At 39.2% G+C, this 27,366-nt stretch overlaps 1 protein-coding gene across 2 annotated transcripts in view; it reads left to right on the plus strand.

Moving 5' to 3' along the window:
- The first annotated feature begins 227 nt into the window (after positions 1-227).
- Positions 228-27,366, plus strand: part of ttc1 (tetratricopeptide repeat domain 1) — a 45,168-nt gene continuing 18,029 nt past the window's right edge. Inside the window, exons 1-6 of one of the 2 annotated variants that reach the window (XM_059990144.1) lie at positions 228-296; positions 1,546-1,959; positions 6,640-6,700; positions 12,084-12,196; positions 16,117-16,153; positions 16,340-16,488. In XM_059990144.1, coding sequence (XP_059846127.1) covers positions 1,561-1,959; positions 6,640-6,700; positions 12,084-12,196; positions 16,117-16,153; positions 16,340-16,488 — 759 coding nt within the window. In that variant the 5' untranslated portion in view covers positions 228-296; positions 1,546-1,560. Of the gene's footprint in view, positions 297-317; positions 617-1,545; positions 1,960-6,639; positions 6,701-12,083; positions 12,197-16,116; positions 16,154-16,339; positions 16,489-27,366 lie in introns of those variants that run through there. The other variant, XM_059990143.1, reaches the window with a different exon arrangement.

A 27,366-nucleotide genomic window follows, 5' to 3' on the forward strand; every position in this document is an offset into this window, starting at 1 on the left:
TGCCCCATGATCTTTGAAAATTATGCTATACTCTAGAAAATGCAGTTTAACCAAAAACAATTAAAATTGTTCTGAATAAAAATACATGAGCATCTGAAACAAATGGAAACCCAGCAAACCTACATGCAATTGCAAGACTCGCTCGAACTTGTTAACACATGTTCTGGACAGTGTGAACTACATTTCCCAGCATGCCACAGGTGGGACGTTTCCAGTTGGTTGGATCAGCGGAAGTGAATTAGCGTTTCCGTCGAGCGAATTGTGCGCATTAGTGGGGTGGGTGAGCTGAAGCGCAGGTGAGTAGTGGTCGCCGTCGTCGGGCACCCCGGCCTTACCCTCGGGCATGACTGGGAGGCGAACGGGCTCTCGACCGTCCTACGCGATTCAATCAGGCCGTTATAAAGAGGTCGTCGCCTCCCTTTAAATGCATTGGGCACGGATGGTCCCGCGGTCTGTCCGAACTCGGGTTGGAGAGTTCGCAAACCCTGGAGGGTTATCGTCCGAGAGCATTAACTCAGCTTCGCCCTGGACAGATGATGCCTGATCGTCAGATTTACACGATCTTTTGCCTCTGTACCAGCCTTCTAGCTGGATTGTGTCGCCCCCTCTCCCAAGGGTAGTAGGCCCCATTTCACTTAAAACTGGTAGCGACAGAAGCTAGATTTCATCTGGATGCATCAGTAAAATAATGGTCGAAGCACTGTGGTTTGGATTAGGCTGGGGATCAAACTCCAATTTACCGACTGAGGCATGATGTGCGGTAAATTAAGTAGCTGCACTTATGCAACTAGAGTCCAATGACAGCCTAGAGAGGGTGTGATCTATTTTTGTTTACATGTGGGCATATTGTTCTTTCGGAGATACTAGGTTCTGATAACAGGTTTAATACGCAACACGTATAGATGCTGGGAATCTAAAATACGAACAGGAAGTAAAGCTAGGTATGTGACGCAGAGCGAATCTGAGGAGTATTGGCATAATACATCACAAAATAGAAACAAATTTGGGCTCTTCTGAAATAAATACTTTAAAACAATAATTTTCTGCCTCTTGTAGGCTGTAGCAAATTGCTTTACAGTTAATGAAATGCTTTTAAAGTACAGCCAGGGTTTCAGTGCACTTAACATATCCTGAGTTATCTTGTGAGCTAGTTGGTCTTGTCAGACTTGTTCAAAGAAATATTTTACCCCTTAAAGTAATGTATCACAAACTGGGAGAGCATTGGGATCTTTGTTTTAATATACAATATTAAAACACCACTCTCCATACAGCACTGAGTTGAAGCTGATGTATACAAGACATTGATTATTTTTTATATGTGTATTGTAACAAATTGTAGGAAGATGTGGAAGCAGAAAGAAAGATTTCTATGGTGGTGAAAATTCCTTTTCATTACATTTTGAAAAAATCTGTACAGTTTCAAGAATGTTTCTATGAGCTGTGTGTGGGATTGCATTTTGAATTATTCTGCCTTTCAGGAGAAGAGTTATGGTGAATTGATTATTAAGTAATCAGTTATTGTGTATATTTCCTTTCTGATTCAAGAGATTTGGCTTTCAAATGGATAAGGAATCAGAAGACAGAGAGATTCTTAAAAAATTGGGGACTGCTTTAAACATTTCTGATGGTGATACAGACAAGCAGGATGTATCTTCTGGCCAACTAACTTGTGACTCAGCTTCATGCAGGCTACCCACAGTGGATGGTGATGTTGCAGGAGCGAGTGGCAATGCTGACAGGCCACAGTTAGACATTAATGCTGACAGTCGAGGGTCAGCAGAAGAACGATTCTTTGAATGCAGGGAAGCACTTGAGACTGATGGGTGTGCAGATGTGGAAGAAGATGTAACAAAGTTGGAACAGGAGAATGATTCTAAGTTAGAAGAAACCAAAACACTTGAGTTTGATGAAGAATATTTACGAGAATTGGAAAAAGATTTGCCTGAAGAAGAGAAAAAGGTAAGGAGTGTAATTTTGCTTCATTACATGTTGACATTTGTTTTTATTTTGAATTTTCTGTTTAATTTTTAAGACTCTGATATTAATGTTCTTTTCATGTTGGTGCCCTTCACATTGAGTTTAAATGTAACTAGGCTTTAGTTTCTGGGTACCAAATATGAATAGTCTTGCTGGCATTTTTCTCCCCTTCCAATATTTATCTTCAGAGGTGTGCAATTGCCTTAATTAAAATCAAGTGTTTATTTCTATAAGTTTCCTTTCAGCTCAATTTGTATGCGGTTATTTACCTCACAACAAATAGGTTCCAAGGATGGCACAATGTTTGTATTGATGCTGTGGCGTTGGGAGAAAACCAGGTAACCAAAGGTGTACGAGGAGGGGCAGCTCATGCCTCGTGAGCCTGATTGAATTCTTTGAGGAAGTAATAAATAAATTGAAGGCAGAGCAGTGGATGTGGTATATCTGGTTTTTAGGTGTTTAGCAAAGATTCCCCCCCCCCCCCCCCCCCCCATGGTTAGGCTCATTCAGAAAATCAGGAGGCGTGGGATACTGGGAAACTTGGATGCGTGGATTCAGAATTTGCTTGCCCACAGAAGGCAGGGTGGTAGTAGACAGACTATGTTCTACCTGGAGGTGGGTGACAAGGGATCTGTTCTGGGACCTCTGCTTTTTGGATTTTTATGAAAGATTGGATGACGAAGTGAAAGGGTGGGTTAGTAAGGGTGTGGATGACTCAGAAGTGCGTGGGTTTGTGGATATTGTAGAAGGTTGCCGTTGATTGGAATAGGTCATTGATAGGATGCAGACCTGGGCTGAGAAGTGGCAGATGGAGTTCAAATTAGAATAGCATGAAGTGATACATATCGGAAGGTCGAACATAGGCAAAGTACAAGGTTAATGATTGGATTCATAGCAGTGTGGAGGAACGGGGGAATCTTGGGGCATATGCCTATAGATCCTCAAAGTTGCTGTGCAAGCTGTTAGAATGGTGTGTTGGTCTTCATCAGTAGGGGATTTAATTTGAGAGCTACAAGGTAATGTAATGTTGCAGCTCCTGAAAACTGTTTAGGTCACACATGGAGTATTGTGTTCATTTCTGGTTGTCTCATTTTAGTAAGGATGTGGAAGCTTTAAAAAGAGTGTACAGAGGAGATATACCACAGTGCTGCCTGGTTTGGAGAGCTTGTGTTAAAAGGAAAGGTTGAATGAGCTTCGACGTTTTGCTTTGGATGGGAGGAGGATGAGAGGTGTCTAAGAGGGATTGATAGAGTGCCTTTTCTCATTTCAGAAATGGCTAATGCTGGAGTGAAGAATTGTAAGATGATTGGAGGAAAGTATAGGGAGGCATGTCAAAGGTAGGTTTGAGTTGTAGGTGTGTGGGATGAACTGCTGGGGTGATGGTAAAGGCTGATACATTAGGGGTATTTAAGAGAAGATTGGTATGTAGGTGAAAGAAAAGGAGAGCTATGCAGGAAGGAAGAATTAGATTGATGTTGGAGCAGGTTAAGAGGTCAGCACAACATTGTGAGCCTGTACTGTTCTAGGTAACCTTTTGCATGGGCATATTTTGCTGTTCCTAACCTCAGCAGTGGCCTTGAGTCACTCCTGGCTGTAATGGCGGTATTGCCACCAGGCAAGCTTTTATTCTGTTATTTTGCACTCTTTATATTATCTTAACTGTTTGCTAGACATACATGTACTAATGTAACTCAGCTTTTTTCTCTGTATTTATATATCATGTATTTCATTGTACTAATGCCATAAAGCTAACAAATTTCACAACAAATGACAGTGATATTAAACCTGATTCTGATTAAACCACATTGAAGAATACACTACTTCGTCAAGACACAGCAAGCCCTTATTTTCAGCTGTTTTTTTTTACAGAGTGGCAAAGAATTAGATTTACACTTAAGATAAAGACAAATATAAGTAAAACAAATAATTGTTTTCATTAAAATGTACTTGTAGTACTATATTATGTTTTATCTAGGTAAATAAGCTTGTTCAGCATTAGTGGATCATTAAAATCTGAGTAATAACTCGTTCGACGAAGCGTGACAGTTTCGCTGTTTTTAATTTCATAAGAGTTTACAGACTTCCTTTGATTTTACTGGAGATGCACTTAATTGAGAATTGTGAAACTTTTAAGTCCTATATAGCACTAGGGTTGAAAGTTTGCATCTGCATACTCCAAACACATCAGATTTTCTCCACTGTAATAGTCTGACCATTATTTTCATCTTAGATTTCCAGCTCATTGTCTTTCTTGCACTGCCTCCTTCCCAGTATTGTAGACAATGAGCCTATAGCCTTCCTGTAGCTAAGTATCTTTTGTGAACTTTCTGCCCTGTGAATATTTGTTTCTTCTCTGCATTTTGGGAAGCAGTATTTTTCAGTCTTCTATTAGGAGTTCTAACTCCCCAGTTGAATCTAATTTTTTTGTGAATATAAACGAGCCTTGGCTGAAAACTAGTTTTCCATAGATATGAAAAATTGTGTGAATTTTGCTAGTTTCAGTTCATAATGTTAAACAGTATTTTAAAACTATAATAGTTTTATCAGCATTACTGGGTTCTGAGTTTGTACTCCTGATAAAAGCAGCAGCGATGTTGTTCATTCTTTCATAAATCCATTGCAGTGTGCCTATGTGCTTGGAATGGTGGTCTGGACGTTTCAGCCTATGTTTGCCATTGCCCATAAGGGAAGCTTAACATGTCACGAAGCAGAGCATCCATAAACAGTTGGGATTTGCATAGTTCATATGTGAAACTCATGTGGCACCCATTAGACAACATAAATAAAGTGTAATCCAATCACAAACAAGTGAAAGTCTGCAGTGATGGAGATGCAAGCAACACACACAAAATGCTGGAGGAACTCAGCAGGCCAGGCAGCATCTATGGAAAAGAGTACAGTGGATGTTTTGGGCTGAAACCTGTCTTCAGAGTCCTGATGAAGGGTCCCGGCCTGAAACATCAACTGTTTACTCTTTTCCATAGATGCTGCCTGGCCTGCTGAGTTCCTCCAGCATTTTGTGTACATTACTTAAATAAAATGTATGTTCTGCCAAGTTCATACTTATTTTATTGGAGGAAATCAACACCCAATACTTTCAAGTAGGCCTTTGGTGATGTACTATTCTTTTTAAAACTACAATTTGCATCCCACTCAAACTAAATATTAATGTGGTGTTACTCTTATGAGCTTGCAAGATTAAGAGACCCTGAAGGATAGCTGACTTTACCATACCATGTGATTGTCAGTTTGGGGAAAATTCTGGAAAGCAGAAATCGGAGCACTGAAACACTTTTCCTCCTCACCCTATATGTACTTTATGATAGTTCTTTCATAGGCGTAAACTGTTCAAGTTTCTTCTCAAAATACAGGTTAAAGAGAAATTAAAATCTTCTTTTCCTGTAGGGAAATTGAAAATGTAGGAACATCACCTTTTTTGCATAGTTTGTATCTGATTACATCTAATGTCTAATGGTGTGAATAATTAGGGATTAATTTAAAATTGAAGGTACAGAATGAACTGTACCCATGGTACGGTAGTTTAAAAAAAAAATGTTGAGCAAATAACTACCAGGGAAAGATGATAATTAAGTGAGCACTCAAATGTTTTTATATAAATATGAATTCTGGCCATCACATAATGTTAAAGTAGAAGATATAAGAATGAGATAAAATGCTATTATTTGTTAAAACTCTGGATCAAGAAGCCCTATATTAAATAGGCATTAGGAATTCTTCACATAATGAAATAATACTATCTACTCAACCTGAGAAAGCAGTAGTTTTGCTCTTAAAAGGTCGTAAAGCATAAGTTGTAAACTTTTTTCACAGATGTACAATAATTTTGCATACATTTAGAGTAAATTAATTTCCCAGCAACTGAGTAGAAGAGAATTCTAAAGAGTCAAAAGATTGGACCAAAAATTTTACTATTTTTGGGTACATGAGAGGCTAGGGGTAGCATAAATTGAAGACACGATAGAGAAATTGGTTTAGACATTCCAAAGACTTTGGACCAGATTCTTGATCTTCCAAGAATCAGTAGATTCTGGCATTGTACTGGATGACTGGAAAATTACAAATCTTATTCCACTATTTAAGAAGGGTGGGAGGCAGCAGAAAGGAAACTATAGACCTGTTAGCCAGATATCAGTGGTTGGAATTGATAGTTAGGGATGAGATTACGGAGTACCTAGAGGCACATGACAAGATAGGCCAAAGCCAGCATGGTTTCCTTAAAGGAAAATCCTGCCTGACTAACCTACTGCAATTTTTTTGAGCAAATTACAACCAGGGTAGACAAAAGAGATGCAGTGGATGTGGTGTACTTGGATTGTCAAAGGCCTTCTGAAAATGTGGATCAGCCCATGACTGAATGGCAGAGCAGACTCGATGGGCTGAACGGCCTACTTCTGCTCCTATATCTTATGGTCTTTTCAAGTGTCCAACTACATATTTGTCTATCACCACTAAGTCACAGCATATTACTTGATATTTTCCTGATGGGCATGAATACATGTAGTGTTATATCAAACGCTTGCTCTTCCAAGTTACAGAAAATTTAATTAGTATTGTCAAGTATCAGCTGCTGGTCTTGAGTGTTGAAACTTACAATTTGTGAATTGCTTTTTTTAATAATTTGATAACCATTCTGTTTTACAGCGAAGACAAAGTGAGAGTTTAACACTGAAAGAGGTTGGCAATGAGCAGTTTAAAAAAGGAGGTAGGTGTTTCAGAATGATTTAAACTGTTAAAAAATCACAGGCAGTATAGTTTGAAATGGTCATCTAATCTTTGACCAATCCTGCCTAATCACTGCACTACTATGAAGAAAAACACATTTATTTTCTCATTTCATGATTTCCCATGGCATTTTGCAGGTTGTAACAGTTGGGCCTGAGCCAATGAGGGGTGGACACAGGATGACTTGATGAATCAGAGCCAACAGAATGGTGCAGGACTGATAAGGCAAAAGATAATGAAGTGTTATTCTTGTCTACATGTGGACAAGAAAATGCAGGACCAGTAGCAGATGTGGAGAATAAAACAGTATTGACATTTCAGGTGGATGATCTCAAATCCAAATTAGGAAATTAATGAGCCAAGCATGTATTGATCCTTACCTTGGTCAATTAACTTAGGTTAACTGAATGACCACACTATTCACAACTTTATTGTATCAACTTATTACATAAAATGCAAATTCATTTCTAATACTTATAGAATTCCTGAATTTTCTTGTCAACATGTAGACAAGAATGACAGCGTTTCATTATTCTGTTCCCTTATCAGTTCTGCACCACCCTTACTTCCACATCTAAGACATTTGATTTGTATACATGTCCACTGTCCTTGTTCCAGCTAGCTGTTCCACAGGCTTTTAATTTCTTCAGGTTTTGAGGTGCAGAGAAGGATGGTGGGAACTAAGAGTTGTCTGTGAGGGTGCTGACTAGCAAAATCCAGGTGACATGGATGGTGTTGATACTATTTGAGAGAGGGCGGTGAAGGTTGATTATTAATGGCTGATATGTCTGGAAGAGGTAGATATTTCCAGTTTGCAATTCAGCCAGTTTGTTCACATAAAAAGCTTTATTAAATTTCATGAAATTATTGAGAAACAAATTGTCCCTGAAGCAAATATTTATCAAGGAACAAAGAGCACCTAGTTTATTCATGACACATGGTCCAAGATTGCAGTGATGGTGTAAAGAGAATGGAGTGTAGAAATGAATACTATTTGGGTTTTCAGAAGGTGTTTGGTAAGATGCCATAGAAGATTCAGGCACACATGAAAACAGCTCTCGATGAGAGCTAGAGTCAGAATAGATCTGTTTCAGGGTGGAAGGATGTGACTAGCGGACTGCCCCACACAGGATTCATTCTTAGCCCTCAAATATACTGTATATATGATACATTTTATGTGTAAGTGATAATATCAGTCTGGTCCGCAAGCTTCCTTAAATGTGAAAAAAATATATAATAAATTAAAAATAAATAGGTAAAAGAATGCAACGTGTAAGCTATCCAAATTCATTGAAGACATTGAAAAGCATGTCGCAATGAGAACATTTGGACTCTGCAACAGGATGTGGATAGCTTGAGTGGGTGAAACTTGGCAAATTGCCTTAAATGTGCGAAAGTGTGATAACATTTACTTACGGTAATAGGATTTAAAGGCAAACTGTTATGTATGTATGTGGAGAGAGGTTACAAGTGAAGGACCTAGGTGTTCTTGCACATGAATCACAAATTAGCAGGGAGATGCAACAAGTAGTTGATGGTGGGGGTTACTGAGGAGAAATGGAATTATGTGAACATTACAGATATTAATGGAAACGAGAACCAGTCTTCAGTTCTTAATGTAAACTGCAAGCAGTAATCTGTTTGAAGTTGAAAGGACACCTTTGCAAATAAACAGTAATGTCTGTGGAGCACAGGCTGACCTGCAGTAGGGTCTGGCTGCCAAGTGATAGGGTTTGCAAAGTGAAGTGTCTTGAGACTTTCAGATGTTGAACAGTGGGGTTATGTTAATTGACCTGCATCAAACCAGGCAACAATGGCTTAAATAATGTGCATCATTGTAAACAGCTTCAAGGAAGCTTGCAGACCAGAGTAATATTATCACTTAGCACTACAAATAGCAGATCTATCAATAGTTGGGAGATTTGTGCGCTCAGAGAATCAGCCCTCACAACACTAATCTTGGATGTCTGGTTCTCTGTCCTCAGAAGGGCGTTTTAGACTGTCTGTGTGAATCAGTTTGGCCCAGCAAAGACATTTGAACCTTCATAGGTGTCTTATCAATTAGAATGTGCTTCCACTGTAAATACTGTACATTAAAAGGAACCATTTGTCAGACACAAATATTGAAATAAACAATAATGTAACTATGGAAATTGTATTGAATCACCTACTGTACCTTTGGTCTTAAGGGTATAAGAATATGATCACAAGAACTTTGAGCTTAAGAGATTACCAAGAGGATGTCTCTTCGTCGTGATGAATAAAAGACTTTCATATCCACCTACTGATCCAGTTTCTCCATTGAGTCATAACAGTTGTAAAGGCAAATAGGATATTAGAAGGAAATTGGAGTTTAGAACTGGGGAAATATTACAGTTGTTTAGGGTGTTGTGAGACCACACTTGGAATATTCTGCATAGTTTTGGTCTCCATGTTTAAGGAAGAATACTGGCTTTGGAGGCAGTCTAAAGGCAATTCAGGAGGCTAATTATTGAGATTAGTGACTAAAGAGGTTACAACCATAGTCTTTGGAACTCAGATGAGTGAGGGGTGCTCTAGTATTAGATCTTAAGAAGGTATGACAGGCTGAATGCTGAGATGTTTACATTAGGGGCAGAGTCACAATTGAGGGAGCCTGATGTCAAGAAAATGGGTCCGTCACTTAAAACCAAGGCTCATAGGAATTCTTACTGAACATAGTAAATCTCAGGAACACTGCCCTAGAAGATTAAGGAGTCAGATCACAAAGTATTTGGAGAGAAGGTAAATAAATGTTTGAAAGATCAGGAATTGAGGGTTTTAGGGAACTTGCACTGAGGTTTTAAGACTGAATGCGGGGGAGGCTGTATAGCTGCCTCTTTGGTGTTCTTGTTTTTCCTTTATAGAAGAAACCTCATGTTGAACACTAAATGCATCAGACTACATTGGCAAAATTGAACATGAATTGCTGCTTGAACTGTATGGTGGGATTGGGAGATATTAAAGGGCAGGCATTTGGATCCCCAGCGGCTGCTTGAGAAGTGGGGTGATTGTTGTGGAACCAGAAAATCATGAAGGGAACCGTCTTTTGAGAATGCTGAGAAAGGAGTAGGGGAGATGAGCATGGCAGTGCCATCTTATAGCAGTAATGGAGGATGATCCATCCCACCAGTTCATGGAAGTTGAAAATCAGAACTGTGTCCATGCTATGGGTGGGAAGAAGTTGGATAAGAACAGAAGTGTGGAAAATGGAACATGTGTTGGGGACCCTGTCAGAACCCTGCGGTTGGTAGAAGGAAAGGCATTGTGAAGAAAGAGGAATTCAACTTGAAAATTTGTTTTCAGAATGGACATAACATAGTTAAAGGAAGTCAGAAAATAATCAACATAATTTTATCCAAGTCTGCAAAACATTAATAACATTCTTTATAAATGCCCAAGTAGGGTACCTGGCTAAGAACTAAAGCCCTGTGCTGATCAACTAACTGGTGTGTTCACTAAGTTTGTTAATCTCTTGCTTGGCAGTCAGACGTACCGACCTGCTTCAAGCAGGCTTTAATTATACCGGACCCTAAGGAGAACATGATAACCTGCCTCAATGACCATTATCCAGTAGTACCTACATCCACAGTGATGAAATGTTTTGAGAGATTGGTTCAGTACAATCATCCCCTCAAAAAGCTTCGAGACCTTGGCCTCAGTACATTCCTGTGCAATTGATCCTTTGATTCCTCACTTGCAGACCCCAGTCAGTTTGGATTGGCAGCAACCTCGCATCACAACCTCTATCAGGACAGGTGCACCACAAGGCTGTGTACTTGGCCCCCTGCTCTACTTGCTTTATACTTATGACTGTGTGGCTTGTTGTAACTGAATGAAGTTGCCAGAGAGTTGCAGCTGGTGGATATAGAAGTCTTTGTTTGGACACACAAACTGGCAGCCTTTGGAGTATTAAGAGAGAGAGAGAGTGAGGTGTACTGACCTGACATTACTGCACATTTTTATATGTTAAATAACAAAGTTAACAGGACAATTTCTTTGGTTACAGCGTCCTCATAATGCTTCTTTAGAGTTTCATGTTATTTTTCAAATGCTTGGATCTTCCCACCAAAATGAGTGTTAATTACTGTGGTCTCTGAATCGTATTCATGCAGTGAGGTGTTAATTGCATTCATACATATACAGACATCTTAAGTCAATTGGATGGTTCCTGTTCTGAACTGCATTCTAAATTTAATCTATGATCCATATTCAAGTCTGAAGATTGGCTGCTGGATATCATTAATATTTGCTATGTACCCGAACTCCAGAATACACACTAACAGGCTAAGCACAACTCCAATGTCATATTCAAGTTTGCCGACAACAACACTGTCGTAAGCCATTTTAAAGGTGATGATGAATGAGCATATAGGAGGGAGATTGAAATTCGGGCTGACTGGTGCCACAACAACATCCTTTCACTCAATATCACAATACCAAGAAGCTGATTATTGACTTCAGGGGGAGGAAATCAGGCATCCATGATCCAGTCCTCATTTGAGGATCAGAGGTGGAGAGGGACAGCTCAAGTTCCTTGGTGTTATCATTTCAGAGGAGTTGTCCTCTGCCTACCATGTAAATGCAATTCCGAAAATAGCAAGGCAACATTTCTACTTCTGAGTTTGTGAAGATTCAGCTTGGCATCTAAAACTCTGACAAACTTCTGTAGATGTATGGTGGAGAGTATATTGACTGGTGTATCACAGCTTGGTACAGGAACACCAATGCCCTTGAACAGAAAATCCTAGAAAAAGTAGTGGATATGGCCCAGTCCATCAAGGGTAAGGTCTCCCCACCATTGAGTATGTCTACATGAAACATTGTTGCAGGAAAGTAGCATCCATTATCAGAGACCCCCACCAGTCAGATCTTGCTCTCTTCCTACTGCTGCCAACAGGAAGAAGGTACAGGAGCCTCAGGAGTTTCGCCATCAGGTTCAAGAGCGGTTATTATCCCTTTTGAACCAGTGGATAATTTCACTCAACTTTACTTGCACCATCACTGAGATGTTCCCTCCACCTATGGACTCAATTACAAAGACTCTTAACCTCATGATCTTGATATTTATTGCTTATTTTGTTATAGTTATCATTACTCATTTTTGTATTTACACAGGTTGTTGTCTTTTCCACACTGGTTGAACACCCAAGTTGGTGTGGTCGTCCATTGATTCTGTTATTGTTAATACTCTATTATGGATTTATTGTGTATGCCCACAGGGAAATGAAAATCATGGTTGTATATGGTGAAATGTATACTTTGATAATAAATTTACTTTGAATTTTGTACATTGCTATTAAATGAAAAAAAGTAATGACTAATATTATTCCTATTACTTGCAGAGTATCCTGAAGCTGAGAACTCCTATACAGAAGCCCTTGGGATTTGCCCAGCCTGCCACCAGAAAGATAGATCTATTCTTTATTCTAATAGAGCAGCTGCTAGAATGAAACTGGTAAGCGTTTCTCACTTGTGATCTGAAGGATTGATTTTTAGATGCGTTTACATGTGATCTGCACAATGGGTTTGTAGACGTGGGTGAGGATAGATGTTCATATGAACTAGTTAAATTGAACAGTAATGTTAGTAGCAGGTTTATTATTTGAATAAGTTACTTTTATAGCTGAAATCAGTGGTGCAGTTCAATTATTGTGTGTGATTTTTGCCAATTGAATTGAGAGTTGGGAAAGGCTAAACATTATTCAACAGAATTTGAAAAAGGACTCTTTTGACATGGTTACATACCTTTTTGTAGTTCTGCTTCAAGTTACTTGCTTACAGTAAACTATTAATGGACTTTTTATCATGCATTTTTCACCCAGTAAAATAAAAAACAGTAAAATGATAATAGCAGCTGCCATGTAATGACTTTATCCTGAAGAAAATCTAAGAATAAAAGATCTACCTGTTGGAGATATCTTTGTGTCCAACCAAGAATGAAACTATCTAATCGGAAGTGCTTTAGCGCAGACTGTACCTTTAATCCTCTACCTGTGCAGGCATGAGCTCCACTGTGCACCAATAGTGCAGACTTGGGGAATAATGAAAATGAGATGCATGATTTCACTCATGTAAAGCCAAAGTCCTCCCATAGAAAAGAACAAACTTTGTAGGCCAAAGCATCACACACACACACACACACACACACACACACACACACACACACACTCTCTCTCTCTCTCTCTCTCTCTCTCTCTCTCTCTCTCTCTCTCTCTCTCTCTCTCTCTCTCTCTCTCTCTCTCTCTCTCTCTCTCTCTCTCTCTCTCTCTCTCTCTCTCTCTCTCTCTCTCCCTCTCTCCCTCTCTCCCTCTCTCCCTCTCTCCCTCTCTCCCTCTCTCCCTCTCTCCCTCTCTCCCTCTCTCCCTCTCTCCCTCTCTCCCTCTCTCCCTCTCTCCCTCTCTCCCTCTCTCCCTCTCTCCCTCTCTCCCTCTCTCCCTCTCTCCCTCTCTCCCTCTCTCCCTCTCTCCCTCTCTCCCTCTCTCCCTCTCTCCCTCTCTCCCTCTCTCCCTCTCTCCCTCTCTCCCTCTCTCCCTCTCTCCCTCTCTCCCTCTCTCCCTCTCTCCCTCTCTCCCTCTCTCCCTCTCTCCCTCTCTCCCTCTCTCCCTCTCTCCCTCTCTCCCTCTCTCCCTCTCTCCCTCTCTCCCTCTCTCCCTCTCTCCCTCTCTCCCTCTCTCCCTCTCTCCCTCTCTCCCTCTCTCCCTCTCTCCCTCTCTCCCTCTCTCCCTCTCTCCCTCTCTCCCTCTCTCCCTCTCTCCCTCTCTCCCTCTCTCCCTCTCTCCCTCTCTCCCTCTCTCCCTCTCTCCCTCCCTCCCTCTCTCTCTCTCTCAAGAGGGAAGAAGCCAGAATAAAAAGATGAGGGGAAGGGAGGGAGTACAAGCTAGAAGGTGATAGGTGAAGCCAGGTGGCTGGGGTAGGGGTGATGAAGACCAAATCATAGTGTTTCCAGTTCTGTAGGTCATCGTTTTCATCACTGCTCCATCCCATGCTACATCAACCCTTAAAATTAAGTTCACAAAAATGTTGCAGGAATAAGTAATAATTATTGTAATATAAGATCATAAGATATAGGAGCAAAAGTAGGCTATTTGGCCCATCCAATCTGCCCTTTACTGATGGCCCAATCATGGACTGATTCAATTCTTCCAGTCCTCCCCACTCCCCTGCTTTCACTCCATACCTTTTGATGTCTTGGCTAATCAAGAACACCTATCTCTGCCTTAAATACACCCAATGACTTGACCTCTACAGCCGCTTGTGGCAACAAATTCCACAGATTTACCACCGTCTGACTAAAGTAATTTCTCTGCATCTCAGTTCTAAAAGGACATCCTTAAATCCTGAAGTTGTACCCTCTTGTTCTAGAATCCCCTACCATGAAAATAAATTTGCCATATCTAACCTGTTCAGGCCTTTTAACATTCAGAATTTTTCTATGAGATCTCTCCTCATTCTCCTTAACTCCAAGGAATATAGTCCAAGAACTGCCATACATTCCTCATAAGGTAACCTTTTCATTTTTGCAATCATTCTTGTGAATTTTCTCTGAACCCTCTCCAAGTCAGTATATCCTTTCTAAAATAAGGAGACCAAAACTGCACACAATACTCCAAGTGTGGTCTCACGAATGCATTATAGAGCCTCAACACCACATCCCTGCTCTTATATTCTATACGTCCAAAAATAAATGCCAACATTGCATTCGCCTTCTTCACAAGTGACTCAACCTGTAGGTTAACTTCTGGCGTATCTTGCACAAGGGATCCCAAGTCCTTTTGCATCTCTGCATTTGGAATTCTCTCCCCATCTAAGTAATAGTCTGCCGGTTTATTTCTTCCACCAAAGTGCATGACCATATACTTTCCAGTATTGTATTTCATTTGCCACTTCTCTGTCCATTCCCCTAAACTAGCTAAGTCTCTCTACAGGCTCTCTATTTCCTCAACACTACCTGCTCCTCCATCTGTCTTTGAATCATCGGCAAATTTAGCCACAAATCCATTAATACCGTAGTCCAAATCATTGACATACATCATGAAAAGCAGCGGTCCCAACACCAAGCCCTGTGAAACTCCACTGCTAACCAGTAGCCAGGCAGAATAGGATCCCTTTATTCGTACTGTGTGTTTTCTGCTGACCAGCCAATGCTCCACCCATGCTAGTAACTTCCCTGTAATTCCATGGGCTCTTATCTTGCTAAGCAGCCTCATGTGCGGCACCTTGTCAAAAGCCTTCTGAAAATCCAAGTACACCACATCTACTACATCTCCTTTGTCTACCCTGCTTGTAATTTCCTCAAAGAATTGCAGTAGGTTTGTCAGACAGGATTTTCCTTTCAGGAAACCATGCTGGCTTTGGCTGATCTTGTCATGTGCCTCCAGGTAGCCCATAATCTCCTCCTTAACAATCAATTCCAGCCACTTTCCAACCACTGATGTCAGGTTAACAGGTCAATAGTTTCCTTTCTGCTGCCTCCCACCCTTCTTACATAGCAGAGTAATGTTTGCAATTAATGCCAGAATCTATTGATTCTTGAAAGATCATTGTTAATACCTCCGCAGTCTCTCCAGCTACTTCCTTCAGAACCCAAGAGTGCATTACATCAGGTTCAGGAGATTAATCCAACCTCAGACCATTGAGCTTCCTGAGCACCTTCTCAGTCATAATTTTCACTGCACTAACTTCACTTTCCTGACACTCTTGAATGTCTGGTATACTGCAGACATCCTCCACTGTGAATATGCTTACTTTTTGAATGTATTGTTCTCATTGTTTCAGCTTTATGATAATTAATCTAGCCAAATCCTTATTGGTTCCTTGCTCTGTTGGTTTTTTGCAATTGGTTTCTAGGATTGATCTTAATGACTTGATGAAAAAAAAAGACATCACTGTTGATCTAATTCAATTGCTAAGATGTTTTATTTGTTATCTCTTATTTGGATTCATTCTCCATAGCATAACATTGAGCGATAAAGAAATTGCTATTACAAAGATTGTATCTGCTAAATTGAAACAAGCTGGATAATGCATCATATAGTTCATTTTTGGATTTGATAAATATTAGCTATGAAGATTTTTTCAAAGTTACAAAGTTTTATTTAAGAAAGCAATATAGAATGTAATGAAAGTCTAGTGAGCTCTGATTGCAATTTGAAGGTTCCTACAAGAGCAAGTAGAGGAGTTATTTTGTTAAACTGCCACACTGGGTGATGGAATTTCATTTTTAAAGTTTTGAGTTTGTACAGTATTACTTCGAATTTTATTAACTTTGTGCCAAGTCTATTTGAAACTTATAAAATAATTTCAAGAAGTTATAGTTGTTAAAACTGATTGAAATATTAATACTAGATGTTATTTTGATTTTTTTATCCTTTTTAGGGTAATAAGGAAGATGCCATATCTGATTGTACCAAAGGTAAATGTTATTTTTAGTACATGACAAATTATTGTAGAATTTGGCATTGATAAGTAAAATGCTTATCCTATTTTAATTGCATTACTGGTCAGCCTCTTATTGTAATTTTAGGTTCTGTGAAATTGAATATTTTGGATTGTTTTTACTCAATCACTTATTGTTCCCCCCCCCCCCCCCAATTTGTAGCTATTGAATTAAACCCCAATTACATTCGTGCTTTCCTGAGGAGGGCAGAGCTCTATGAGAAAACTGAAAAACTTGATGAAGCTCTGCAGGATTATAAAACCATTGTAGAAAAAGATCCGTCAGTAGTCCAAGCCAGAGAAGCCTGCATGGTGAGTATGAAATAGCTGATTGCACATTGTAGCTGCAAATAAAAGGGTCAGTTTCTGTCAGTCGATATGATTTGCATGATAACTGAGCATAACCCACCATCTGTGGACAGATTTCTTCATTCCAATTTTCTTTCCATCTTCAGCTTCACAGGATTTGGTGTTTAAAGTTTATATCAAGATTTTAGAATTTATGTCTTCATGTGTTGAGTTGAGTCATGGGGAGATGAGGAATTTCTTCTCTTGTGGGGGTGGGGGGCTTGGAAGGTCATGAATCTTTGGAATTTTGTACCTCAGAGAGCTGAGGATGCTTGATGATTAGGCCAAGAGAGATTTTTGACCTACTGGGCAGTTGTACAGATACGTCAGGCTCTAGGGGCCTTTTGCCCTATCCCTGATCTTAAGTGGTATGTTTTCCTTCAAGAAGGGCAAAAAATTTGCCTTTTTACTTGCCCTGGTCATGGGAAACGTACGTGGGTTAGGGAAGCTCTGCCAGCTCTTGACAGTAAGTTTCCAAATTTGGATTAGTTGTGTGGAATGCCTCTATGAATCTGCATCTTCCCTCATTATTTCACCAATATCTAATGCCATAGGAAAAGGAAATGTTGGAAGTACTCAGCAGGTCAGAGCTGAATTTATTGTCATATGCACAAGTACACATGTTCACAAGGCAGCTTAAAACTTACTTGTAGCAGCATCTCAAGTTCAAGATTGTCATTCAACCTTACATGAATGCTCATGAATGAAATAGCATTATTTCGGAGCCAAGGTGTAAATCATAGTACCCACAGTCATACACAGCACAAGCCACGTATAACACATATAAGATAGCAGTAAAGTACAGTCACACAAAAAATAAGACCAAATCCTTGAGTCCATAAATGTTGCAGCAGTTTGCAGTAGCACACAATATATCTTGTCTTCTGCTGAGCCAACACTTGGGGGCAGCACCAACTCCAGTGTGGACTCTGTGTCACACTAATTCCAGCACTCTGGTGGACCGCCTGACCCCGATGCATCCCCCGTGCAGCTACAAACAAGTGACACCAGGGCTCGAGGCCCAGCCCACAATCTGACCTAGGCCACACAGCTATCCCGCTGTCCGCCAATAAACCATTGAATTGGACTTGCAGCATTCCACACCACCAATGTCCAACTGAGTCTGGCGATCACAAGAAAGGTGACTTGCTGTTAGACCTCACACCGCACTCTGACATCTCACGTGGCATCATCTTGCAGCATTTGTGAGAAAAAAAACATAAATTAAACAAACAATACACAATTTTTTACAAGGAGGAACACAATTAAAACAAAAAAATTAAGTGTAAAGTCGTCAAAATGGTCATAGTTGCTAAACTCTTATGTTTTACAAACCGTATGTTTAGCAGAAGTACAGCATGCTTCCATGACAGTTGATAAAAATCAGTTCTCCTCTGTCCCACAAGGATTTTTAAAAAGATTTTTGAAACCTTTAACTGTCAATATTGAAACTTTGTATGTCACAAGAGCAATAAATTGTCTTCAGCCAGATGCAAATCATGTTGAAGTTCTTAAATAATGAAACTGAACTGAAAACTGAATGGATTTTCATTGTCATTATTGACAAGGTCAGCATTTACTATCCAGTTACTGCAATTTTCAGCCCTTCAGAGTAATGCTTCTCAATGAATTTGTAATGGCATGGCTCTGTGGAAGCTGTAGTTACAGTCACTGGTCACTGAGTGGCACTATACATGCTTCAAAAATGTTCTGTATACTTCAAATCACAAATTTTATACTTGATCATTGAAATCCTTACTATCTAGAATAAAGATTTTCCCAACACGTTGGTTTAAATTTACCTATTACATTGATTTAATTTGAAAGCAGTAGCCTCTTCTGAAAGACTTGTTCTAAATCAACCGAAAGGAAGCTGAATTTGTATTTTGTGTTCTAGATATATCTGTAAGTACTCAATTTTCTTGGATTTGCCAGGATCTGAGACCACAAAATGCTTCCACCCTAAAACTGTATAAGGTAACTTTTCACACAGTTGTCTGTTTATCCCCTGATCTTTTGCTGATCATGTTAGTGCAGGGCTGGGGTGTGGCATTTAATGCTGAAGCCTTTGCAGCTTATTAAGAATTGCAGGGCAACCAAACTTTTATATTTATCTTCTGGCATTTTTCTGTTTGGCTCTACAAAATAATTTGAAAAAAAAAATGGTGCTCAGAGTGCCCAAGTGAGAAGAAAATGAGCACGATTTACTCACCTGCTGTAATGCTTGTATTCTATACCCAGTTTGTTAATGTAGATGGGCTGGATTATATTAAATGCAGTTATTGTTGCACTAGTTCCCATTCTTTTGGCCATACCTATTTTTGTTTGTAGTGTAGTTCTTTGGATTAGTTGAAATGGGGCTGTGCTGTTAGTGACAATTGGGCAAAGTTTGGGATGCATATGGTGTTTGGGTCTTGTACAAAATCACAATGGTTCACCAGGAACACTATGGCTACCTGTGAACAAGTTAATGCTACTTCAGCAAATTTGCTCTTCTGGACAGCTTCCCCCTGACAAGATACATAGTAAAATCCAGGGTCATTTTGTATATCTTTTAAGGAAGGGTAGATAACCATGATGAAATCCACTTCACTATCATATCGCTTGATGCATTTTCTATCTCCTGCTCCAGTAGCGGTGTGGCTTTGCGCACAATAGTTGCACTAAACCAAGCTTCATTTTGCTCTCGGTTTACACCATCATTCTCAAAAACTAAAAATGAGTGAGCAAAATTCAGGAAAATGTGGTTCACTTTCCTGATCTCAGAGACAAATGAAAGCTGTGAAAATAAAGCTGATTAAATTTGCCATTGGCTCCAGTGCATCTCTGCATCTTCATAGTCTTTGGTTGTCTGAGGAAAAGTGTTCAAAAATTGTAACTAAGGACTAGTGATCCCCAGCTAACAGTTTACATTGTGTTACGGACAATTTGCATTAAGCATTTCAGTGTACTACCTGTATAAAATCTTCCATATCTACTTGCAGGATAATCAAATCAATGTCTGCATCCTCTTTAAGGTCACCATCCCCAACACCAAAGATCAGATCATATTCAGCTGGCATTGATAGGCAGGCCACGTGATTGTCAAGAAGACAGAGAAAACTCTTCAGGGATGCCCTCAAAATCTCTTTCAACTGGTGATAAACCGTAGTCCAAGTTGCTTAAACCTGTTAAGTAGGACTTTGGATTACTCCAAAGGGAACGTGTGTAACCCCAGATGAGTGGAATGAGCAAAACGATAACAATGAACCTACCCATCTGCCCTGTACAATGCTACCTTATTTAAATGGCATAGATCCCCTCAGTCATATGATAGACAATTAAAATAGTTTAAATAATTTTAAATATTTTTAGAATGCAATCTGCTAGAAATAAATTAAAATCAAAGATTAAAGTAATAAATAAACTCAATAAATAAATTCTCACCATTTTAATTATAGAGTCAGTGATTTCATTTGTATAAAGGTGAGTGGCTAGAAGGGAAGTGCATTGGCTTCTCAGCCCACACATCTGTGTCCCACAGTGGAGCAGGAGATCAAAAGCATGAGTAGAGAAGTTAGAGTTAGACAGGTTAACACTCGGGGTTTTTAAAAGGAAAATTGAATCTTTGAACAGTTATCTCAGTTATTTTATTAACAGTTTGAAGAGAGAAACGCCAATTTTGTTAAGGTATAACTGGCTTTATCTTGTCAAAAAAAGCTGGATTTTGAAAGTTAATTTGAAAGTTAATTTCATCTCTTTTGCTGTTGAGCTATAAATAATATCAAATGAATGTATCACTGAAATATATAAGCATAGTTTTAGTCATTTTGAGTAAATTGGACAAATGAGATGGCAAACAGAAGTGTGGCGAATAGGCCTCTGTCAAGTTCCCATTTGTTCTGAAGGTGCAAAATTGAAAACTTTTAGCCATTCTGTGAGTTAGGTCATAGGAGAGTCGGGAGAAGAGTAAATGGCAGTGGGAGTGAAAAGAATATGCGAACATTTTGGCATGTGCCTGGAGAGAGTCAGTGGATAGGAAAAATATGTAATATGTAATTGGGCACAGATAGAAAAATGGACACTAAAGGCCACAATTGCATTCATAGCCCACCTTAATGAAGCTTAAAAGATAAAAGTCACAAAGCACTTTGCGTTCAGTGAGGTACACTTGAAGTGTAGCTGAGTAATATAAGGAAACCTGACAATCATTTTGCAAGCTTTCAAGTGCAGCTATGTAATATTAGCCAAGTATTCTATTTTCAATGATTAATGGAGTGGTGAATATCAGCCAGAATTCCAGAGAGCATTTGCATTCTCTTTGAAGTATACTGTTGAAGGTATTTGTCCATCTTGTGAGCAAATGAGACCTTAGTTTAATTTCTCATCCAGAACATGACACCTCTGACAGTGTAACTGTCCCTCAATAGTCTTTTAAAACACTCAGTTTGAAATTTTCTGTTCAAGCATGAGACTTGAATCATGACTTTCTGAGACAAAAAATGAATCTAATTGAGTCACAGCTGACTGCTTCAGCCACCAACAGCTGTAGTTTGGAATTATTGATGGCTGCTGCGTTTCTGCTCTTTGTAAAGCAAATGTGATGAAGTCAGAAAGTGAAAGAGAAAAGCAAAGGGCAGTGCGGAAACATAAAATTCGACAGAGAAAGTATTTACTCCATGAATTAGCTGTTATTAAATGTTTCATTTCCTCTCCAAATTTTTCATGTCACTTTAATCTTTTGGCCCCATCTTTTCACATTTCAAATTGTTATGGATTATGGCATTGCATTGTAATCCTGCTACCACTGATGTTGCTAGAGTACCTAATTTATGCCACCCAGCTCCTGAAAATGCACTACAGGCCCACTCCAGTGCTTCACCTGCTTCTGTCTATTTCTGAAATTGTTTTGCTATTTAACCACAAGAGGTATCAGTTTATTATAGTTGTAGAAAGCATAATGTATGGTTTTTAAAATAGAAACTAAATTATCTTGAGAAAAGAGAGTAGCAAGATGTGGGTGAAATGGAGCAGAGTGATGAGGGGCCTCTGGCATCTTCCCATTTGTTCTGGGAGGAACAGATGGATGTACTTCTGTATATCCTGCTCCAGTTATTCTTTGTCTTGTAACCTATTTCACAAAAAAAGATTTGACTGTACTTCCTTATTCTTAGCGGTGCCACAGGAGACCACCTTGCTTTTTATTTGGAATTGTGGTGTGCAGAACATGTTGTATTGAAAAGCACTTCTAAATAATTCAAGCTATGAAACCTAATTGCTTAGTAAACTCTGCCCTTCAAACCACCATTTATTAGGAAAAACATACTAAGGAGTTTGTTGTTCCTTTCCACGCCTTGTGATGCATCAGGCAGCAACCATGCAGTTTCGTTAGCATTTTTTTTGTCTGTTTTTAATGAGGCTGAGTTGCTAGCTCGATGCTCAATCCAGCAAGGATGGAAAGTGTGCAAGAAGGCGGTTGGATTCCAACCTGGGACCATTCGCCTCAAAGTCTGATGTGGATGCCACGACACAACAAGCTGGCATTTTAAGAGTTTAAATTGGATCTATAAAACCTTTACTTTTGTTTTTTTTTGCATTATCTGCAACCAAATGTACTCTTCCTATAAATTCCTTTTCAATTTTACTGTTGAGTTGTCTTTTCCTTGCACCTGCAGAGGTTTTCATGCAAAGTATCAAAATGCATCTGATGTCAACTAGTACAGGAAGGGATGAGGTCCTTAACCATATGAAATCACAAGTTTCTTCTATACCGTACCTGATCCAGTGGTTAACTAGCCTTACATTGTAGAGCCATCCAGTAATGATCTGGTATATTTGGTGCATCAGTGTGTGTTGGTATGTTACTTAATATGGGAAGTGCTGATTTTGCAGTGTGCCCCAAAGTTGTTGGGTTTTATTATACACTTTTTATCATTTGAAGTAAAATAAATTTGATTTAATCTTTTTAACCAATCTATTGCTAAGGTAGATTACCAGTAATTAATTAATTATGTTCCCAATAATGTGTTTGACCAGTACAGGTAGTAAAATTGTGAGTAGCGCAATTGCTACAATACATGTGACTAGTCTTAACATTTTACAAATAAGGAATAAGAAAATGGAGCCCAGTTTGGAAAGGAGGAAATGAGGACTAAACTCAACATTTGATATGAGATTGAGCTGGTAATAAACCCAGAATTGATGACCCAAGAGTACAAATTGAGACATGTAATGGTCCTGCCAGCAACTATATGACATAGGGATGAGAAATACATTTAAAAATGAAGTGAATGTAATGTGAGGGGCAGTGTAAGAGAGGAGATATATTAGAGCATGGTTATAAGATGACAAGAATTGTAAATGTGATTCCTTCAGAACCCAGGCTGTAGTGCAGGTTTGTGATATTATGCACTAAAAATATTGGTATCATATTGGATGAAATGGAAGTAATGGAGGTTGGGGGAAGGTCTTGGAGAGGATGCCGTTATTATGATGAGTTTGGAAGTCATTAAGTTTATGGATTTTTCAATTATCGCAAATAAAACTAGAGAATATTGAGAAGGTTACCAATATTGACAGTAAGTAGTATGAGCTTTAAAATGTCAGTATTTTGTCTTCCAGGATTGTATCTCTGTTGGTTGAGTCTGCAAGTAGGAAAGGGGGAGAATCAATGGCAAAGAAATATGGTTTACCGTTGATTGTTGCATCCAAACAATTTCTTCAGTTTGAACTGAAAATTGTTGTAATTCAGTGAACCATTCAGTCAGACAGCTTGACAGCACCAAGATGGTCAAAGGGCTGAAAGCAGTAATGGATATTATTAATTTATGTGGAAGTAAGATCATACTTGGCAATGGTATTATTAAGAAAGGTAGAGAGACTAAGAAATCATCTGGCGTTGACTTTGGTAGCTGATGCTGGTCCATGTGTTAAAAATAGGGAAACTGTTATTGGAAATGTGCTAGCTGCATATTCGTGTAAGAGTAAGGAGAAGGGTGGTGTGATTAACCATAATTTAACGAGGAATAATTCAGTGAAGTCATGTAGAATGCCATTCATAATTCATTGTCTCAATCTAATTTTAAGATTCTCAATTTAAATCAATACTTGAAATAACTGAAATTAAACTAGAAGGCAATAGCATTATCAAGGGCATTAGTGAAGAAACCAATTTTAAAAATGGAACTTTGTTTTGAGAGAATTATAGGCTAAAAGGTGATTTTTGTTTTTCATGATGGTTTAATGCCCAAATCACTAAATAACAGAGGGTGATGGCTAATACATTGTGCAGATTTTATCATTCGTAACAACCTTTGGAGGCAAGTTCATTTAGTCACTGTGACATTGATGAATTAAGCAAAGTAAGCTGCAGAAGATTGGATAACATGTAAATCGTGCTCTTAGTCTTGAATTGGCTATCAAATATTTTTTCCTCCAATTGGATTTGCAAAACAATTTTTTCTTCAATGGCTTTTCTTCCCAAGGAGTAAATTGGAGCTCAACATTTAGGCAATACGTTACTAATCTAGACTGACAGCAGTTCTTTAGATCTGGGTTCCTATCATCATCTGTAGCTCTTTTGGGAACCAGGGCATTTGCAGGAAGTATCATCAGGCCTTGGTGAGACAGCACCTAGAATATTGTGTGCAGTTTTGGTCCCCTAATCTGAGGAAAGACATTCTTGCCATAGAGGGAGTACAGAGAAGGTTCACCAGATTGATTCCTGGGATGGCAGGACTTTCATATGAAGAAAGACTGGATCGACTAGGCTTATACTCACTGGAATTTAGAAGATTGAGGGGGGGATCTTATTGAAACGTATAAAATTCTGAAGGGATTGGACAGGCTAGATGCAGGAAGATTGTTTCCAATGTTGGGGAAGTCCAGAACGCGGGGGTCACAGTTTAAGGATAAAGGGGAAGCCTTTTAGGACCAAGCTGAGGAGAAACTTCATCACACAGAGAGTGGTGAATCTGTGGAATTCTCTGCCACAGGAAACAGTTGAGGCTGGTTCATCGGCTATATTTAAGAGGAAGTTAGATATGGCCCTTGTGGCTAAAGGGATTGGGGGTATGGAGAGAAAGTAGGTACAAGGTTCTGAGTTGGATGATCAGCCATGACCATACTGAATGGTGGTGCAGGGCCGAATGGCCTACTCCTGCACCTATTTTCTATGTTTCTATCAGCAAGGAAGGGCACAACAGTTGTTCCTGGTTCCTCATGAAATAACTATGCATCATGATTTCCAGCTTTTTTCATCCACGTGTCACTCAACAAATAAAAATGATGTACACTTCCCATTTACTCTGACAATATTCATCTAGCCTCACTAACTCAGCTTTCAGATCCTTGTCTGTCCCTAACTTGTCAGGTATTTTGTTCCCTATCTGGGAATGCATGGCAAGAGTTTTCTCCAGCTAGATGTTTAGAAGATTGACACCATTAATTTTTGGTCCCTGTGCCAAATTCCGCTTTTTAATCTGGAAACTCTCAAGAGGTTGAGATGGCATTTGCAATATTTGATGCATATTTCACAACATATTTTCAACCAGGATATGGATTTAAGATGGTGCTACTGAAGCCAAGCAACTGCTTACTGGTAGTCAAAAGGCAAGAGATTCGACGATAAACATAATTAATAACACCTCTTCTGAAGTAAATTGTGGTAAATTATCACCGCAAACAATGAAGAGGCAAGCAAAGGCAAAGCGGATTGGGGGGATGAGCCGTGCTGCTGCCTTGCAAAGTCAAAAGCATGATGCGTTCGAAACAGGGTCGCAGATAGAGTTGGAGTGAGCGATTCGGAGAGGAAGAGTTTCGAAGCCAGTCCTTCTATCCTGGGTGCGAGGTTGGATTGCTCTAAGTGCCAAGCTGATTTGGAGAGATCAAGAACAGCTTCAGTTTGGATGGTGGGGTCTAAGCCCAGAGCGTATCACTGCAGTGGAGCCAGCTTCTAATACAAAGCACAATCTGCTGTTTGAACAATATAAATGGTGGCCCAGCAGATAGGCTGGAAAGGCAGGGTGTTAGAACTGGGTGTGAAGTTTGGGCCGATTTCACTTGCTCTGCCTTGATGTTCGCTCCTCTCTTCACAGCGTTGAGGCTGCCCAGACTGCTGTGTTTCATTTCTGCAAGCTTCATGCCGATTAGCTTGGCTAATATGATGAACTAAGACTGAGGATTTGGGCCTATTCCTGGCTGCTCTGGAGTTAGCGATTTAAGGACTCAATTCGGTTCGGAATGCTGTTTCTTGCTTCTATTGTTTGCATGATTTGTGCTTTTTTTCTATCTCTCTGTGCACTGGATGTTCTATATTTTTTAAAATTGAGTTCTTTTGGGTTCTTGCTTTGTGGATGTCTGTAAGCAGACAAATCTCAAGGTTACATAATTTACGCATACTTTGAATATTTGCCCACAGCACTGGCTTTAAAGTGTAATGCTGTCCATTTCCAAGATTGCCTGTTTATATCTTTGTTGTACCTTTCGTTGAAACCCTTACCTGTGCCTTTCATTACCTCAAAACTTAACTATTCTAGTGTGCTCCTTGTGCAGTCCTTTCTAAGATGGTTTATTAAAACTAGCTAACTGCTTGCATCAAGGCCTGGTGTGGAAACATCATTGCCAAGAATGGGAAAAGCTCACAAAAGTGGTGGATATAGCCCAGTCCATCCCAAGAAAAGACTCCCCACCATTAAGCACATCTACAAAGAACACTGCCACAAGAAAGTAGTGTTTGTCATTAAGGATTCCCACCATCAAGGTCATGTTCTATTCTTGCTACTCTTCAACCATTCAGGTTTCTGAACCAGTATGGATAACCTCATTCACCACAACACTAAAGTGATCACTGAACACAGTGTATAGACTCTCTTTCAAGGACTGTCTAACTCTGGTTCTTGATATTATTTATTTATTCATGCTTGTGTGGTTTATCTACTTTTGCACATTGGTTGCTTGTCAGTCTTGTGTATAGTTTTTCATTGATATTATTGTATTTCTTTGTCTGCTATGAATATCTGCAAGAAAGTGAATTTCAGGGTAGTATATAGTGACATAGACATACTTTAATAATAAATTTACTTTGAAATTTGTGGTAATTTAAGCTGATATCCTAAAATACTACCATTCTTTTGAGCTCGTCACCAGCTTGATTCCCTGTATTAAATCTTATGTAAGTAGCAAATTGATTTTGAAATGCTCACAAACATTCTCAGATTCTTCCAGGTTCTGATTCTCTTTGTCTGTGATCGCTTTTCACTTTGTAACCACTTATGTAATCTTTAAACCTTCATTTCTGGCAAACTGATTATCCCTCAATATATTATATTATGAATATATATAATGATTATATTATATTCATTTATTACTTCCATTATCGGCCATGTTTTCCACTGTAAGGACCTTGGCTTTGGAATCTCCTTGCTAAGTCTTTCCACCTGGCTGTTTAATAATTCTGTGAAGAACCATTGAGTAATTTACTATTATATTCATGTATAAATGCAGGTTGTTTCATACATTGTATGTTCATAAATCAAAGCACACGAAAACATAGACTCTTCAAAGATGTAAAAGAATTGTGGATGTGTGGATCAGCTTTGAATATCAGTGGGCTTTTTTTCTGTAAAAACATATTCTGGAAATTACCTGTGCCGCCTTATCTAGAAAAATGTTGGGGCTAAGATCTGTACAAAATCTGTACCGGCAACGGTGGTAGGGTCTTTTAAGAGACTCCTGGATAGGTACAGAGAGCTTAAAAAAAAATGACTATAGGTAACTCCACGTAACTTCTAAAGTAAATACATGTTTGGCACACCATTGAAGACCGAAGGGCCTGTATTGTGCTGTAGGTTTTCATTGTTTCTA

Source organism: Hypanus sabinus, chromosome 15, assembly GCF_030144855.1.
Source record: "Hypanus sabinus isolate sHypSab1 chromosome 15, sHypSab1.hap1, whole genome shotgun sequence".
Taxonomy (NCBI): Eukaryota; Metazoa; Chordata; class Chondrichthyes; order Myliobatiformes; family Dasyatidae; genus Hypanus; species Hypanus sabinus.